This window comes from Dipteris shenzhenensis, chromosome 3 (genome assembly GCF_047967505.1).
Source record: "Dipteris shenzhenensis isolate YYH24624 ecotype China chromosome 3, Dip_SZ_1.0, whole genome shotgun sequence".
Classification (NCBI taxonomy): domain Eukaryota; kingdom Viridiplantae; phylum Streptophyta; class Polypodiopsida; order Gleicheniales; family Dipteridaceae; genus Dipteris; species Dipteris shenzhenensis.
In genome coordinates, this window is record NC_141598.1 from 10,501,931 (window position 1) to 10,521,274 (window position 19,344).

General features: G+C 45.9%; 1 protein-coding gene across 1 annotated transcript in view; it reads left to right on the forward strand.

The window, feature by feature from the left end:
- Positions 1-19,344, forward strand: part of LOC147903345 (uncharacterized) — a 141,722-nt gene that overhangs the window by 4,289 nt on the left and 118,089 nt on the right. Inside the window, 5 exon segments of the mRNA XM_087372504.1 lie at positions 3,083-3,195; positions 5,020-5,095; positions 5,321-5,463; positions 10,301-10,387; positions 10,692-10,775. Coding sequence (XP_087228630.1) covers positions 3,083-3,195; positions 5,020-5,095; positions 5,321-5,463; positions 10,301-10,387; positions 10,692-10,775 — 503 coding nt within the window.

Below are 19,344 nucleotides of genomic sequence, written 5' to 3' on the forward strand. Positions count from 1 at the left end.
ATGGGATAACTCCCAAGATGCCACATGGCACTCTCTCACACAAAGACTCATGAACTCGTTCCTAATACACACTAGAACACACTCTTTGACTATGATTTCTCCAATATATATTCGACTTTCGAGTGAACAAAGAGAGATACAAGTCAAGGCAACCTTAAAAGGAATTTCAAAACAAAAAAACATTCTTCAAATTTATTTAAATTCAGTTTCATTGAGAGCATTTTGTGCCGTTTCGTTTATTTCGTTGTTCCAAGGCTTCGATAGGACAAAAAGGGCTTTCATGTGACCATGGTCCCATCTTCATTTCTTCTAGCCATTCGATGCTAGGGGTGGCTGCTTTGATGTGTGATAGAGTCTCTTTGTACATATCCTCCTTGTTGAACCAGCCTTTAGCAAGGCCTTCTATTCTTATCTTCAGTACATTGCTGCGCTTGGCTCCATGGTCCTTAATCTCAACCTGAATGTCAGTTTGTATCCACCTCAGTCAATTCCTTCTTGATTGTTTGCTCTTTGAGGTCTTGGATTGGGCTATCAGAGCTAGTGTCTGTAACCTTAGCTCTTGTACTCTTGCTGTAGATATAACATCTGTTCTTGAGGGCCAATGATTGGCTGGTTAAGGCCCCTTGTTTGGTATGCCTTTGCATATGGAGAGGGTATTGAGGCAGCCATTGTAGAGTATAGGACTTTCTTTGTTGGAGTCGAGGTTACAGGAGATTTTGAGGAGTATGTTTGCTCCATATTGGCATGGTTTTGATTGCACCCCCTAGCTGAAGCTTACCCCGGGGGCTGGGCTGAGGGTTCAGCCCAGCTCAAGGTAGGGGAGATCAAGTGAGGGGAGGGGCTGATGCAAGGCATTGCTGCAAGGGGATGAGGCTGTTGCGAGGGGTTTGTGTTGCTGCTGGGCTGAGTGACGGGGCAGGGGCATACGAGTTGAGCATGGGGGTGAGTGATAGGCTAGGGGGGAGAAGGGATGAAGGGTTGAGCAGGCGGGTGGAGTGACGGGGTAAGCGAGGAGGTGAGCAACGGATTGAGAGACAGGAAGGGGAGCCTTATAGCCTTTAGTCATGAATCTTTTGGTTTGATGGTGTATTGGTGTATTAGAGTGTTGGAAATCGGCTAAACGTTGCCAAATGTTGCCAAGTGGCAGCCAAGGGAGTGCCTAGTATTGGGGGTCCCACATCCCCATCTATCTCCTAGCCATGCTGCCTCCTCAATCACCCAAAAGAGCTGATTGGGATGATTGTGGAGGGTCTCAAATATTGTATATATCCAAGGAATATTCCACCACATATGCTTATAATGTCATGTGTCAACCTCATGCCAAGGTAGCCAATAGCCCGTCTTATTTTTCCATTAAGCACATTGATGCACGAGGGAGTTTGGGCCATGCCATGAGACACCCCGCCCCCCCCCCCTCCAATGTTCCAAACACCGAAATATAGCCTGCTCAACACAAGTTAAATCGATTCCCCACAAAGGTCAACCCACAGTGGTTGTTCAAAGCCGTCGTAAATGCGACCAACCACACAGAGGGCCTGGGCCACCAAAGAATCACATCACAGAAGGCATCGCTTGTCAAAGTTTGGATAGGTAACTGCAATCAAAGCACCCGCGGGCTGCCACTTTCTGCGAGTGTGCAGATTTCGTTGTTCGGTGCACAAAGCAGCTGGCTATTGCCACCTCAGCATACACCCATAGACAGACCGTGCACGTGAATGTGATGGCTGTACATCACTGGAATTAGACTGTGCTGATGTCAATGGGAGTGCACTCGTGCTAAGCTTATCGTCAAATGTGCCTCATGATGAGGGCTTAGCGAGAAATGTGAATGATCAGAAAGTGTGGGCTGATCCATGCTATCATGTGGAACATTTGTGTCCAATGTCTCAAGACCAATGAGGCTCATGTGTGCATCATTAATTGGTACATACCCTGTGGCAATGAATGGTCAAAGTAGGTTCTCGTTCCACTCACGGATCTCATCTGCATCATGATTTGGAGCCACCTCGCACGTGCAGGCGTAGGACTTTCTTTGAATAGGTCCAGCTGCCATCACGAATAGACAGAAGCTCATCAAACAATGTGCTCACAAAGTCTGCAGGGACCACCCGTGCTCTGATACCATGTTGGAAAATCTGCCAAACACTTCCAGATGCTACCAAGTGGCAGCTGAAGGAGCGCCGAGTATGGGGGGTGCCAAACCCCCATCTCCTAGCTGGCTGGGATGGCAGCCAAAGGAGCGCCAAGTATGGGGGGTGCCATACTCCCATCTCCTGGCTGGCTGGGATGATTGAGGAGGCTCTCAAATCCAGTATATATCAAAGGGATATTCCACCACATATTTGCTTATGGGACTAAGTCCCCAATATCAATGCCATGTGTCAACTTGTGTGCCAAGGGAGCCACTAGCCCCTTTTATTTTTCCATTAAGCACGTTGATGCCACTAGGGACTCTGGGCCACACCAAGGCCCCAAAGGCCTATATTTCCAACATAGAGTAGCCTATCTCTACAGTCCTAAAGTATGAATGATTCTCTTTTCCAAGTTTGCACAATATGTTTTTCAATTTAGTGTCTCATTATGGCCTTTGGGGATCGATGATTGCAGTGAAACATGGTTAGACGTGGCATTTTCTTTTAAGTTATCCCAATTTTTAAGGCAAGACAAGGCGTCTGAAGCTTACGCGTGCTCAACTCTAATGCAGCACAAGACACATTAAAGCTACAACTAACATCAGGCACAATTATTTATGCTCGCATGGGGAGCTCTGTTTCTCTCTAGACCAAGCTTGAGGTGACCATTTCAACGAACATGGCTTGATGTGATTGGTGCAGTAAAAAGTCCTTATTTACTTTGAGAAAATATATTAGGCCTTAATTCGCATCCTCTGCTTTAACACAGCTGGCTAAGTGAAATACAGGTTTTCTGAAGCTGCTAAGATGTTGTTTGCACATAAACGCTTGCATCTTGTTGCTGAGCTCTCATTAGCAGACCCATTAAGTGGTCATTAGCCTCATGGCGTGACATATTTTGGTTTTCTTGTAATGGTAGGGATTGATGTTTTTTTTCTTTTTGAATACAGGAATACTTTGGATTTGCAAGCTTCCGACCATTCCAAAAAGAGATCATAAACAAGATCCTGCAAGGGCAAGATTGTCTGGTGGTCATGGCTACAGGAAGTGGGAAATCATTATGGTATGGTTTTGAGATTTGCAAGTGTTTTTTAAATTGAAGCAATGAGGACTAATTCTGATCAGCCTTCTTTCTGAAATGATTGAATATGCTCTTCATTTCTGGATCTCTGACAAAATACTCCATACGAAGTCATTGGTTAAATTGCATGCCTGTGTATATCCTAGTGATTGTTGGCGCATATGTATACAAGGATCACACCTACGATTGACAGCTGATGAAGTTGGTAGGAATGTCATTGTTCCTTGTCTCTACTATGCATGATAGAGTTGATGGTTTCCAACCTTGTTGGTGACTTTCACAAGGTTGAAAGTGCAGTTTTCTTTCTACTTGATAACTGGAATGTTCTGGTATTCATTTAAATACTTATGGTAAAAGTTATTGGCTGCCAAAGTAAACCAATTGCTGACCATTTTGGATCTGTAATATAAACGTGACTTTCCATTGACTTTTTGTGATGTCAAAGTTATGCTTTCCACATCCTTTTTATCACGGGTTTTGTTGGGAATCTTTCGCATGATTTTGAGCCGATTTTGTGGCTTTGAGGAATGCCTGGCTTTTGCACAATCGAAGTTCGGTGTCTTCATGTGTCTGTGAGTGGACATACTGCTTTTCTTCATGATTGGAAGAGAATTCTTTCATATGCAAAATGGACAGGTGCTTCCTCTCATCATGGCAATTCTTTTCGATTGGAAAGCATCCATTGGAGCAAGGTGTTTGCATCGCCTCTCGCTTTACAGGCACCTATCAAAGCATATAATCTCATGAAATTGGGCATAAGATTTGTTGGTGATGTTGTGGATCAACAAGGCTATACACTTTCATTTCCACAAGCTTGCAGGACATTCTCCTTGGGCCTGCATCATAGATCCATTTGGAGAACACTTTCAACTATGTTGCAGCCATTTGTTCCGGTTCCTCCACTGTTTGCACATGACAGATTAATGGACTGGAATTTGACTTCCATACCTCCTGCTACACATACACTCTCGATACACAATCTGACTTCCTCGAAGGTTTACAGATTTCTTCTTCCACAGCCATGGATTGACAAGCATGCCAACACTCTTTGGAATTTGGATAGGCCTTTATCTTGGTGGCAATCCCGTCTCATGAAAATCTGGAAAACCAAATTGCCATTGAAACAGAGGCTTTTCTTTTGGAGATGTATAGTGGGAGCCTTTTCCATTGGGGTGAAATTGGCAGCTCGCCGCATTGCTTCTCCTTTCTGCCCCCGTTGCTCTCATCCCCGCGAGACAGTTCCTCACTTATTATGGTTTTGCCCGCACTCTCGCACATTGATCACTCATGTTTCTCATTTACTGCGGCTTCGGTTCCCTTCTATCAGATTTGGGAAACTTTTCTGGATGTTTGGATGCTGCTCATCTCAGATGTCTCCATTACTCCTTTTCTTTCATTGGACTCGCTTTTGGGTATTATGGACCATCTGGACACAGAGACTACATTCTAGGATGGGTCAACAGTTTCCTCAGGCATATATTTTCTTCAGAATGTCCCTTAAGCAGTCTTTACATGACAGTCTTGCTGCAAGGGATTTGGATGCTACTTGCCTTGAAGTGTTCTCTACTTGTTTTTGAGTTCTTCTATCGGGCTCTCTTTCGGAGTTCTATGCTAGTGTGTGGGAGACTTCCCATATTGTAAATTCATGAGCTTATAAATACAATGGATTTTACCAAAAAAAAGAGTGTCCTGCTCATTATAAATGGGAATTATAGTAATCCATTTCTTTTCAAAAAGTGCATTTGCTTGCAAATATGTTTCTGGGAATTGTTGGAGTTTGAATATCTGCTTGTTTAATGTTTGTAGTTATCAATTGCCACCTTTGATATCAAAAAAAGTTGCAGTGGTGATTAGTCCCCTCATCAGTCTGATGCAGGACCAGGTATGAAAGGCTGTGCTTAGCATGGCCAAATTATTTTTGCTTCAAAAGGTACATAATATGTTCAATAGTTTGCTTTGCTCCTCCCACTTATATTTTATTCCTTTGGGGGGGTTTTAAACTAAGCCTCAGCATGCACATCACAGCTAAGGTGGAAGACGATGCAAACAGAATTTATTTGTATTTTCCCTTCCTCACTGGGTTTTGGATATTTATGTTTTTTTGCAGGTACTGGGATTGAAGGAACGTGGCATCAAAGCTGAATATTTGAGCAGTGCCCAAACTGACAGCTCTGTGGTCTCCAAGGCTATGGCAGGAGAATATAGCCTATTATTTGTGACACCTGAAAAAGCTCTTTTATTGCCTAATAGGTGATTTCGGTTGCATTCGACTTTGTCTAAAGTGCAAACATGAAGCATTGAAGAAATTAAATGATTAAACCCGCAGTCTGGAGTGAGATGATTTTATTCCTAAGGCCTGTATGTTCATGAGGTTGGGTCCCTGATTGTTTCTGGCTCCTTTGTTGTCTCTGCATAATTAGACAGACATCAGCAGCTAAAGCAAAGTGGACAGGAAGAAGTCTTTCTTGTGGTTGTAAATTGAAGTCACATCTGATGCAAACTCCAGCGAAATGGGGGGTGATGGTTTAAAACGTCTGCTTTTCAGCTTTAGTAGGCCAAGGATAGCTCACAGGTCTGTCAAGTCTAGGCAGACAGGCCTAGCTGAAGCAAAGTGGTTCCTAAGCAACTCTCAAACTCTTGCTCCACTCAACAATTTCGCTGAGGCCAAGCAGCTGCTAAGGCCTTGATATCTGACAATGTGGCAATGTCTCAGTGATCAAGCCTCTGCCACCAACCGAAGTCAGAGTCAAAGAGCTCCAAAGAGCTCCATAGCTGACCTGAAGTGGAGAAATAAACTCAGGGTCCCATGACTCCAAACTAAGTCAATGTGACTGCACAAAGTGGCAAAGAGAGGGGCAAAGGGGCATCCCTGATTCGTGAATTTAGAAAGTTGAAGTGCTAACCTTGTGATCCATACTTGACCACTCTCTTACTGTATATAAAGCCTAAATACTGATCATATTGACTGCTGGCTGGATCCAAATCTGCTCACTGTGCTCTTTAGATAGTACCAACTGACTCGATCATTAGCCCTTTTTAGGGTAAGAGAATAGCAATCTGCCTATGATGCTCTTGGGTCCAATGGATGGACTGTTGAATAAGTCAATATAAGACACTCTTGGCGACCGATGATATCTGTCATGAAAGGTTCAGGGGCAAGGATATTTGGATTAGCATGATTGGTCTTCAGTTAGTCAATATGATTTGTTAAGAAATGGATTAATTGTTATGGTCTCAATCTCCCAATCATATTAATTTGGCAGAGTGGTACGTTGTACAAATGTAGGTCTGGTGAACAACCCGTAAGTTATTAAAGTTGTGTTCCCTTGTATTTGGGATAGATTGTGCATGTAGATTATCTTATGTGTGTTGTTTCTCACCTCCTCTTCCTCTCTTATAATTTACCATGTGGAGTTACGAGTACAAGAGAGCGTGATACTGTACCAGTGTTGAGCTCCATAGTGCTGCTTGTTGACTGCTAAGTCTATGAGTTGTATAGTGAGGAAGAACTTGGCAAAGCTCAAGAGACAGGCCTTGAGATCTGGCTGAGTCAAAAGTAGAGAGTGAAGAGAGGAACTCAAAAAGATTTCTTGCAGCTTTTGTGGGTGGAGTAGACCCATTGCAGGGAGAGTAGTTAACAAGCTGGTGTAATATCTCTATGAGTTGTTAGACAAGAACTTGGAGAAAGAACATATTCATAGTGCAAATGAGAGGATAATACTGCTGCAGCCTGCTCCCCATCATGCTCTTCTCCCTTTTTCTTCCTAGCCTAGTCGCCTTCACCTTCAGCCCTGCCCTTAGCCTCTCAGCCTTCTTGCTTCCCTCCCTCCCTCACCTGCTCCAGGACCTGCCAAAGAAGCTGCTTCATTCATGGGTTTGTTCCAGACACAAGCTTTCTCAGTTTGTGACTGGCTGTGCTCCAGGTTTTGTGTTGCTCCATAGTGCGATTCTGTTCCAGCACCTGCTGCTCCAAAACGCGATTGCCTCCCAAGGCTCTGCGCCAGGAAAGCTACATTTCAAGGTCATACAGCTCTGCTGTACTTCCACCTAGGAAGGCTGAGGAGTCATGTCGCTCATAAAAGACCTGAGGCCGCAAAGAGAGAGCCAAGCAACTGAGCCCCAAGTCATGAAGAAGGGGGAATGGACAAAAATAATGAGCATCCTTGCTATCCCCCTCCAAATAATCCTCCTATAAGCAATGCTGAACTGACTCTGCAGCAGAAGAGCAGCGAGCACAAGTAGGGTCGGCCCCGAACTTGGATCTCCACAGGTTCATTGCAATCCCACCATGAATAGAAAGCCAAAAGAAAAGAGTGATTTTTCTATTCCTGAGGGATTTCAAAGTCTCTTTCAAAAGCTTCTGTATGTCAACAGAAATCTCAAACCCCTCCCAATGGGGAGCTCTGGATGGCCTCCAACCTCTACAACTCAGCTGAAATCTTCTGGTATTACTAACAGTGTAACGAACGAAGGCAGCTCCTCTCTCGGTGTCCTTCGTCGATCCGGCTCCCACTGCAAGAACTCTATGGGAACACCCCCATAAAACCATAATCCAAGCACCCAAGCTAATAAGATGCGGGTGAGGATCTATGTGCCACTCTGAGTCTAAACCATGATCCACAAGACCAACAATCTTGACAGGCTGAAAAGCAGCCTCTAATAAAACATCATGTGAGGATCTAGACAACCTGCCTCTTGCAAGAACATAAAAAACCAAGGCATCCTCGTCTACACCAAGAAAGCAATAACCTGTAAAGGAATGCCTGCTCTCGTGAAAGTGCCCTATCATCTTTGTCCATCCAATCCAATTGAATGGATGCATTAGTCTGTCGAATTCCACCTGCACTCTTTCTGACATTGCTTACTAACTGACCTTTACGGTCCTCTGGAAGATTTTAAAAAGCTTTTCAAGGTCCCACAGTAGAGGCAGGGCTTCTCTCCCACCTAGACCACTGCACATAGTGAGAGATACCAAGTGGTCTGCCATGCTCATCAAGTATGCTATTGTTCCACATGACAGGATGCCTATCGATCTCTTCACGAGTGGAAGGGAGAGCTCTCTGAAGAGCACTCCTGAAGTTGACCCAAGCCTTTAGGATAGCAACCATAAGAGGGGAGGAAGGGGACATGAGGTGGGCTGAAGTAAAAAACTCTCCATCCAGTTTCCTTCCGAAGTTAGGGGACAAGATCATGTGCTACGAATGAAGAAGTCTTTCCACGGCTCTTACCTAGGCATAAGTCCCCTCACCACCATCTTGTAGAGCAAAGCCCTGCACTCTAAATCTGGATCAATGATGTTGAGATCCCCTTTCCGTCTGGGGAGAATCAAGGTCCCCCAAGCCACCCTGGCTATAATATCTATTGTGCCATCAAGTCCACTCCATAGAAAGTTCGTTACAGGTCTCTGGAGCTGAGTGATACAATCCCTACAACCCGTACTAGCAAGAGCATACAAACCAAGCCGTGGCCAATAAATCCTGGTTAACCCATGAAATAAAGACTAGCAGAGGTGATGAGGCCTCTTCCTCTCAATTGCCTCCACTGAAAATGAAGTAGCCCCGGACGAAAGAAAGGAATTAAAGCCACAACTCTAGAGGCAAGGTCAAGCTTGGCCGAACTCCAAAAGAGGAGCTTTTTCCTTATGCTCTCCAACGCAGGAGCAAATTGTTGTGATGGAGAGATGGGTGATACCCATACCGACTTGGCATCCCAGATACCTGATTGGAATACCCTGTGACTCCGTGTGAAGGCAATGTCATTTCCCTAATCTGGGGTGTCCTCGTCTCACTGATCCAAAAGCCAATGCCAATTGAAATGTGCTCCTACAATAGTACATAATACATCCAAGGCTGTCCTGAAAGAGTTGAGCGTTTGTGGCGTGGCATCCAAAAAAACTGCCAGCCCATTGTCTTGAAGCTCTTCATCTCTTCAGAGGGGAAGTCTCTGCTAAAAAAAATCAGTTTGAGATCTACTGTAGATACTCATAGCTTCCACCACAAAAAAAGAGAAAAAAGAGCTAGAGGGCATCCCTGGTGGGCTGATCTAGAAACCTCAAACCTCTCTCCCTGGACTCCACCAATAAGCCCCTGGTTGTGGGCTGATCTGTATATAGAGGAAAGCCCTCTAACCCAAGCATCTGTGAATCCAAAGCAAAGAAGGGTGCCCTCCAAAAAGCCCCAGTCTACCCTGTCATAAGCTTTCTCAAAGTCCAAGTGTAGAATGGCGGCCTCTAGCCGCTCCACATAGCCCACTCAGAAGCTTCTCAAATGAGAGGATATTGTCAAAGATGCTTCTGCCATGCTCTAAGCCCGTTTGCATATCGTGGATAAGATCTAGAAGTAAGGGTTGCAACTGCAAACTGATTGCTTTAGCCAGTATTTTGTAAAAATTGCCCAAAAGAGTAATAGGTCTCCATTGAGTCCCTAAATTTCTGCTTACCCCCTTTGAAATACGATAAATGAGACCATCTGTAAGTGAGTCTGGCATCTCACCAGAGTCCCAAATGCCCTGCAGGGCAGAGGCAATGTGATCCCCAATCATATCCCAAAGAGTGGAATATATCTTCGTATGTGATGAGTTTCGAGTATGTTCCTAGATGCATTTATGAAGAATTGGCTCTGCAATTTGAAAGATTGCAGAAACAGTACAGATGTGTGTGAGAAAGCTAGGCTGCAAATAGAAACATGAATGCCATGGACAAGGGGGCATCCTAATGTATTGAGTTGCTGCTTGCTTTGTAGCTTTGTGAGAGTAAGATAAACATGTCACCGCTAGGGTTTCGATAAGCCAATATTCTCTGTACTACTTTATCGTGAAATAACATAAACATCCTTTCTGTCTTATAGAGACCCATAGCACCACATGAACTTATCCCTGCTGTTGTCATCTTATTGAACAGCTCGCAGATTCTGGCATTTGCACTCCATATTAATATCTTATGATTAAGTTTGGCTAGCACACAATTGCATTTCCATTTTGTAGGCAATGAGATTCAAAATTTTCCCACCTATAATTCAAGAGTAGGTGACCTTGCACTCTGCCTCTTGCCTTTTATTATTTTGACATGGTTTCTTTATTGTAATTGCAGTTTTTGGTCAGCCTTGGCACAGAGAGGTATCTCATTATGTGCTGTGGATGAAGCGCACTGCATTTCTGAATGGGGACATGATTTTAGGTTAGTTTGTGTATGTGGCTCAGAATAAGATGTCTCATTTTTTTCAGCTAGTTGATTTGGGTTTTGATTTGAAGGGTTGCAATGGTTTAAAAAAAGGGGATTGATTTTGTCTACAGTATAGATTGGCATTGTTTTGTCCTCTATTTCTCTCTTTTAAGTGGGCGAAAAAACATGTTGCAGCTCTGTTAAGTTTGACTCATTATCCCTATGCCAACCTCTTTTTTCTTTTCGAAATGGCGCATTAAAGGCCTAGCTGTTTCAGATCTCTTACTCGGATGCATTGTGTTTTTCATGTGCAACTCAGAATCAAGTACCAAGAGCTTCATTCATTACGTCATGTTCTTCCAAATGTGGCTTTTGTTGCTTTGACTGCTACAGCTACACAGAGGTGAGCTTTTTTGCATGTTTCTAGGGAAACGGGCCTTGCATATAGAGTGTAAAAAGCTTTGTGCATAGTATAGGCATTGACAGCAGATAATTAGGAGCTTGGACTTGAATACATGATACTAGGTTTTTCATTTTGCCAAAAGCATTCTAAAGAACCAGCTATTCCTGTTTATATCTATTGACACTATTGTTTTCTTCAAGTTCAATGTTGATTGCTTGTCTCTCTCTCGCAGGTTTTCTGAAGGTTGATACAAAACTGTGCGTAAAACTTACTCATATTTATTCATATCTGCTGAAAAACATAGGGTAGTTGCTTGCTATAGGCCAACTCCCTTGCACAGCAGAAGATTTACCCTGAGGTAACAAGACACTAGTAGAAAGACACAATTCAACTGCGTGTGCTTCCTGAACAACAAAGAAAGCAACACATCTGAAAGAGACCTCAGATGTACAGCCAAAATGGAAATATACATAAAGGTAGATACCAAATACAAAACTGCCAACAGATGCGGTAACAGGTTCAGTAAACAATCTCTGAGGTAAGGTACCAAATCTGGCTCCTATTGCTGCACCCTATAAAGTGGAGAATTCCTCTTCTGCCATATGCCTCTGTGTAGGCTTCACTAGCTGCTCGGGGTAGAGCATTCCTGCAAAGCTCTGCTCTAGGGTTCATCATAGACAAAGCTCCCTTCCCAATGGACTTCATTATGCTCTCATACAGGGTATAGGTTTGCAACGAGGTATGCTCCGGAATGCTAGGACTTTTGCTCCTGCAAGAACTCGTCCCCCCCCCCCCCCCCCCCCCGCCCCCCCCGCCCCTCTTTTCCAAATCTGGCCAATGGGCCACTCTGTAGGCCTAACAGACCAGGGTCAGGCCGACCTATCTATAGGAAGCTGACACAGAACGGTCAGCCGTCCTGCTGCTCCAGCTTCCTGGCCTATATAAGCCCTTCATGCCGGCTTTAAATCATGAGCAAGGCTATCCTTGGATGGCAACGGGCTTTGATGCCATGTTAGAAAACATATGGTAGTTTAAGAGAGAAACAGAGATCTGAAAGAGAACTCGGATGTACAGCCAAAATGGAATATATATAAAGGTAGATAGATACCAAGTACAAAAACGGCCAACAGATGTACCAACACCTTCAGTAAATTGACTCTGACAAAAGGTACTAAATCTAGTTCCAATTGCTGCACCCTCTGAATTGGACGACTCCTGTTCTGCCACTCGTCTCCGTGTAGACTTCAGTAGCTGCTCGAAGGTAGATCACTCTTGTAAAGTTCTGCTCTAGTGTTCACTGCAGACGAAGCTCCCTCCAACGCACATTTCTATACTCTCCTACAGGGTGTAGGTGTTAGAGATCACCTCTCAGTAACCCCACCTGTGAGCCCCCAAATGAGGAGGACAAATGGGAAGTAGATCTGAAAGTTAGGCAGGTTGGGCAGGGGTGGTGGGCAACTGCTCCAGTCCTCAAACAGAGGTGACTGCCAGCAAATTAGGGTTGCAGATTCCAACCAGTAGGAGCTGGAGATCCGGAGCAGTCATAGAGATGAGTGGAGTATACTGAGGAAGGTAAGATTCTTAAACATACTAAATGTTTTAGATATGTATTTTTAGTCAGCCTAAGTGCTTAGGCTTTTCTGTTTATAAGGAGATATGTGGCTATTTGAGTAAGATTGCAGAAAAGAAGGTCACCTCCTAGGCTTTTGGATCACATATTCACCTTGTAAGGTTTCCTTTTCAAACATCTGGTGGTAAGTTTCATTTATGCATAATTTCACCTCAAACTAGGTGTCTTGTTACAAGCTGGCAGCCAAGATCTTAATGCTATACATTGGGATTGGCATCAAAGTATCAAACACATTTGTTTTCAAAACCCAGCAATACATGCTTTCTCATTGCATCTGTTCTCAAAGGCATGGTGAAAGTGTGGCGCCATCTGCTAACTGGATGTGTTCTCAAAGGCATGGTGATGACATCAACCTGCCTCTATTCGTTTATCTGTAAGTCTATGCCATCGGTGATTGGAAGTAGCCTCAAGGAACACTTCAAGACCTAAGTTTTCAGATGTATCAGTTCCTTAACCTGATTACCCCCATGAAAGAGTGTTGATTGAGTGTCCTGAATATCAACCAATTTCACCTCTAAGCTACTTTGCTGACAAAAATTATTCCAGGAGATGCATTGATTTCTGTCTTTTCAAAGCATGAGAATATAGCGCATTATCTGCATATAGCTCATCTATCCATTGTCCAAATAAAGGGGGAGAGAGTGGGCTGCCTTAACTTTAATCTCGCTGGTGGACCCTTTTTCCATCTAATACGGCGACACATTTCCTTCTGTCGTGGCCACCCCTGGTGTGCTCCTGACTTTTCCATTTTCATCATAGATAGAGTTTGAGGAGGACACATTTGAAAGCCTTCATGAAGTCACCAAGCAACAATAGAGGTTATCTCCCACAGTTGGGTTCCTCCCATCAGGAAACATAGTTACCAGCTGATGCAAAAATCAGCTTGCTGATTGAACTTGGTCATTATCGAACAATTATAATTGTGATGGATTTGCTGAAGTGGTGTTTGTTTCCTTCTTTATGGAGTGTGGCTTGATGTAGTTTTTAGTGCATCTACCTCTTCTCTCATGCATGAATGGGTTGAACATAAGTCTCCCTGAATCTCAAAGAACAGAAACAGAAAGGCCCTGCCACCGAAGCCAGGTCGAAGAGTCCTAGGGCAAGAATGAATCTGCGAGCCGACAATACGGTGAACCGATGAAAACTGAGTCATGCTCATAAGCTGTCTAGCAATCTCGTTGTCAAGTAACTCAGCTGACCAGCTTTCGCTCCCCCGAGATCGAAAGCTACCTGCGGAGAAACGAAGAACGTGCCCCTCTCTGGAGAGAGTAACAGATCCCAAGTACTCCTCTACCTCCTCTGACCGTCGGCAAAACACAAGTAGAAGTTCCAATCAAGTGAGGGAGTCTGTGATAACCCCTCGAGCCAAAAAGGGCCAAAACTCAACTGGCAGATCTCTGTCAACCATCCTGGGGTCAGGTCTAGGAGTCAGAAGAGCTGAAAAGGGCTGAGCCGTACTTACTCTGCTCCTGGAATAGGTGAGAGGGAGAGGAAGAAACTGTGACGAGGTGCCTGTCCGCGTGGGTGACTGATACTCTCGCTCGATCTCATCTACTAGGATCTCCCAATCCTCACGCCTGTCTGGGTACTGAGCAAAATCTGTGACCGCACTTGCAAAAGATCTGGATAAACCAGGAGTGAAAAGCTGCGAGGGCGAGGCTGTACTGGGAGGGGTGTCTAAAAGGACGGTTCACATAGCAACAAAGGAAGGTACTGTGCGACGGGGCTGTGAAAGGGGTCTCGAGGGAACCTCGTACAGGCGCATGAGATCCTGGGACGGGCTTTGACTCTGACCTGTGTCGTAAAAAACTACTCTCTCAATGGACTGCTGGGGAGAGGCATCCATCACAGTGACTGCAGCCTGAGCAGTTTCCTGCTGAATAACTGTCTCCATAACCAATATTTGAACCTCCGGGGTAGTAGTGTCTAGAGTCATGAAATCCTGAGCTACTGTCTCCTGCACAGTGTGAAGACCTGCTTGTGGATGATCCTCCGCATCTCCCCTTTCCGGGGTCTCCTGCACATGTGTCTCGACTCCTTGAGCTACCGTCTCCTGCACAGTGTCAAGACCTGCCTGCGGATGATCCTCTGCATCTCCCCTTTTCGGGGTCTCCTGCACACGTGTCTTGACTCCCTCAGCTATCGTCTCCTGCACAGTGTCAAGACTTGCCTGTGGATGGTCCTCTACATCTCCCCTTTCTGGGGTCTCCTGCACATGTGTCTCAACTCTCTGCCATCTGTGAGCTCGTACTTGGGGCTGCTCGTACTGCTGGCTCTCTCTCTGTCTCCGTCTCCTCCGAGCTCTCCGTGAAAGCTGTTCCACTGGAGGCACCTCCAGGTCCTCTGAGTTCAGTGGAGGCTCCCCCAGAGGAGGTTCCTCTCGTTCTGTTGAATGAGTCGAAGCAGGCTCAGAGACCCCTGGAGGTTGAACTGAAGGCTCTGGGTCACTCAAAGGATGAGAAGGATCCGGAGTCTCTGATCGAGGCCGACGACTAGGGCAATCCCTAATAAAGTGACCTCTCTTCCGACAGAAAAGACACTGATCAGGAAGCCCCTCGTACAAAACCCTCTACTGCATTTGTACCCCATCTCTCGTGGAGTACGAAATCAAAGTAGGCAAAGGTCGAGGAGGGGGGAACTCTGAAGTGAGTCTGACCCTTGTAACACCTGTACCAGCAAGTGACTGAGCATAGGAAAGTCTAGCACCTGATGGGATGACTGTACCTGCCACGCTAGCCATATGCTCCACAGCTCTGCGACAAGAGCTGACCTCATCAGGAAGTCCAGGGAAAAGCATCCAAAAAGAGACCTGGCGCGGTCCCAGGGAAGTAGTACTGAAGTGCTTCCACCAAGGCCACAAATGGATGACTCTGCGCTGAAACTGAATCGGTGAGCTCATAAGTACTCTTTGAGCCTGCTCTGCAGACTGAAGGCCAAAAGAAAAGTACCCTCTGCCAAGCAATCGGAAAACCATAACTGAGACACCCAATGAGGCCATGCTGGTGTACACCCAATCACGTAACTGTTGGCCTCTACCGGGTAGAAAGCCAATGATGTGCGTCAAACGAAAACCCTCCTCTGCTACCTCAATCATCTGCACAATGTCAGGAGGAAAAGAAACTGTGACTTCAATCTCCTCAGGTTCGGCGACGGGAGTGGCATTAGTGTCCTCCATTGTCTCAGCTTGCGCTGTCCTGAGGAGAGGAGCTACCTCTGCTGAAAATACCCACCAAGAACTCGCAACCAACCTCTAGAATCCCAAAAAACCCCTGGTTAAAGAAAGCCCCAAACTTCAGCCTGCGTGGAATGAAAACAGGCCGCTCAATGCTGAAGCAGAAAGCTCCGCCAATGTCTGGGAGCAGCCCAGGAACTCAGCTCCCCGGAACACGAGCAGAACAGCCCCGGAGAGGGCCCTGAAGCAGCCCAGCCTGAAGCGCAAGGGAGGGGCAGACAACAGCTACTGTTGGCCTAAAGGGTGGCCTAGATGGTAGCCTGAAGGGGCGCGACCAGCAGCAGCCAGCAGGACCAGCAGGGTGCGACCAGCAGGACCAGTAGGGGGGGGGGCCACAACGTGAGCGGGCTGAAGGGGGGGCACGACCACCAGGAACGACCTGCAGCAACCAGGCGCAGCAGCAGGCTGAAGGGGGGCGCAACACGAGCTGAAGGGGTGGGCGACCTGAGGGCGCTGCCAAGGGACCCTGCGCGGCCAAGGCAGCAGGGGCGAAGCCAAGGGAGAAGGGCGCGGGGGGCAGGGCGCTGCCAAGGGACCCTGCGCGGCCAAGTCAGCAAGGCGCTGCCAAGGGAGCAGGGCGCGGCCAAGGTGCAGGGTGCTGCCAAGGGCTGAGTGATGGTGACGGGCGATGGTGGGCAGCAGTAGGCGGGAGCTCCTCCAATCGACGAAGAAAGGCGTTGGCTCACCCTTTTCTGTTCATAGCATCCTGCAGTTGGGCCTTGAAGAAGCCTCTGAAACACCTATCCAGGCCAGCAACCCATGCTCCTTGAAACAATCATCACCAACCTTGATAGGATTCATGCAGCAAGCATTGATGGCCTCTGCAAAATGAGACTTTTTGAAACCGGTGATAAGCAAAAAGAAGGGGAAATACCTGGAAAATATTCAAAACTCACTTCATAGTAGAAGGTATAGCCAGGAATACCAATGGGATCAGTCAACCGGCGTGGAAGCTCAATGTGAAAGAGCTAGATGCACTGCCTCCATAGCAGGTATCCAAGACATAAGATTCGTGACATACTCCCACAAGAAGTGACAAAGAAAAAACAGAGTATCACACAGACTCACAGGAAAACTTCCCCCAAATCCCAAAACCTTCATGCCAAGCCTCTACTGAAGGGCAAGTATCAGGTGGTTCAGTACTAGACAATACTTTGCCAGCTTCCCTCTTAGCCATCTTCTTGTTGGGATTCACTACATGCCGCCATTCCTTCTTCAACCTGAGACACAAACTGATAATCTGTCCAAAGGTAATATCTGGCTTCCTCTTAGAAAGGTCCTCAACCAAGTCATATTCTCTCTGCTCCTTATCAATTGGATAATCCATTCTCTCTGCTCCTTACCAATTGGATAATCCCAAGTCTTATATTTTCTTCTTGGCTTCGTGGTCCTTTTAGGCTTCTTCCTTTGGTAAATTGTTACATCCTCAGTGTCCTTATCTTTCATTACACTCGACCTTGCTTCTTGATCTCAACTCCTCTTCCCCAAAGGCATGACTGTCACTTCCTCTTCATTATCTACTTCCAACCCAAGCATACTCACAACTTTCCCCTTACCCTTCTCTTCAGCAATAAACTTCACAGGTAACCGGCCTTCAGTTTCCTAAAGGGCAGTAGACCATAACTATCATTGCATATTCATTATTCACAGCCACATTGCATCATTTCCAGCCACTTAACTTCAAACAATTCCACTTAGCAACAATTTGACAAATAACCGGATGGAGGCTAGAGTGCCCCTGCTCAATGAAACCAAGTACAAGACACCACACTGGCCCAAACACTTGGCGCCCCTTCCGGTATTTATTTATTGCTTTAAGAAAGAGATTTGTACATACAACAAGGGATCACCCTTGAGCTCTGCCCCATGACCAACTGTAAGGTGTCCAAGCATTCCACAAAGCATCCAACTTGCTCAACAAGTCTAGCAAACCCACAACCCATTGACCGGCCTCTCAGGGTGACCAAGCATCAACTCAAATCTCAGACTGAACAAGTGACCACAATACAGGAAAAAAATCCACACACTGCCCCCTTTGACTCCAATCTGGTTACACCCTTTGTGATTGGGTGCCTATTCACTGCTTGAATGGCTAAGAGGGGCTTCCAACAACAAATGGAGCAACAACAAGCTTCCAAAATGACTAAATGCAATCAACATGAAAGGGATAGCGACAAGAGAACTCAAACCAGCTTCAACTGACTTCAATCCAGCTCCGAATGGTTCCCAATCAGCTCCAAGGTGCTCCAATCCAATCCAGAACATCTCCAGGGGCAGCTGATCCAACAAGCAAGACGTAGCAAGAGGAGTTGGCAGCTAGGAAAGAGAAAGAAAGAGAGAGAAGGGTTGGAAAGAGAGAGAGAGTGCAGGAGGGTCACGGGCAAGAGAGGAAGAGCATACAGCCAGCCATGGAAAGGCCTCGTAGTGCATGCATTCACTGAAACCAGTAACGAAAACACCTTGAAATGGATGTAGATCAGTGTACAGCAACAAGAATGCCTCAAAATCAGTGTCCACCGGTCCGTATGGTAGTAGTTTCACCTCGAGATGCATGCAGGAGAAAAACAGCCATACATCAGCGTGGAAGAACTGTACACCAGCATTGGGAAAGCGTGCAATCAATGGAGCAACTGCTTGGGATGCGTGAGCAACAGCAAGGAGAGAGCAAGGATGCACCTCGAAATGCGTGAGTGAGAGCATTTTTCCATGTCCCAAAAATCACGTACCTTTTTCCTTGGAAGGAGAGGAAGAGGGTAGGTGTGCATGAGGGGCTGCCACGTGGCCCCCTCATTAATTCTCTAACCCCACAAAACCAATGGAACATTGGTTTGACCCTCACACTTAAATCCTAACCCTTCTAACCAAATGAACATTGGTTTCCTTAGGCCTAACTTTAGGATCCCTCTAAACCTTGCCTTGCCTCTAGCAAGTAGGCCTAGTTTGTGCACCTAGGCACTTCTGGGAAGAGTCGCTTCCCTTGAGCTAGTCGCCTAAGCCAAAGTTAGTCACGGTTCATAAATTCACGTCCCCGTGACATCGCAACTCCACTTAACTGGCCTAGATCCTTTACTTCCACACTTTGATCATTAACTCGATTATTCAAACCCGGTGGCAGTGGATAAATGTCCCCACCCATATGAGGTGGTTTATTACAATGCGAACTATAATGCTCCCATTCACTACAATTGAAACATTGCACATTAGGAGCATAAACCCCTCGTCCACGGCCTACCAGCAAAGAAGCCGAAGCACTAGATGAAGGCAAACCACTTGCTCCTCTTCCACCAAGAGTCCTACCCTACCTGCCATCAAATTGAGGCTGAGATTTTTCATGAGTTCGGACATCTCATGAATCTCCTCTTTTATGGATTCCTCATTTTTAGGCTCTATCTTAGATGGTTCATCCATCACGGGGAGGGTGACTTACGATCTAGCCTGTATCACATGCATTTCGTAGTTCAACTGAGCCAACCTCTTTTGTTTTATCTCCTTTTTCCTGGCTTCTCTCAAAATATCTTCATAGGTGGGCAACTCCTTGCACTCCACCTTTATCCAGATTTTAGGCTTCAATCTTGCAACGAAACGATCCTTCTTGATCACTCGAAGTGGGGCCTCCAGCAACAAGCCTGATTGCCACTTATTCCACATCACCATTGGGAAAGCGTGCAATCAATGGAAGAGCTGCTTGGGATGCGTGAGCAGCCGCA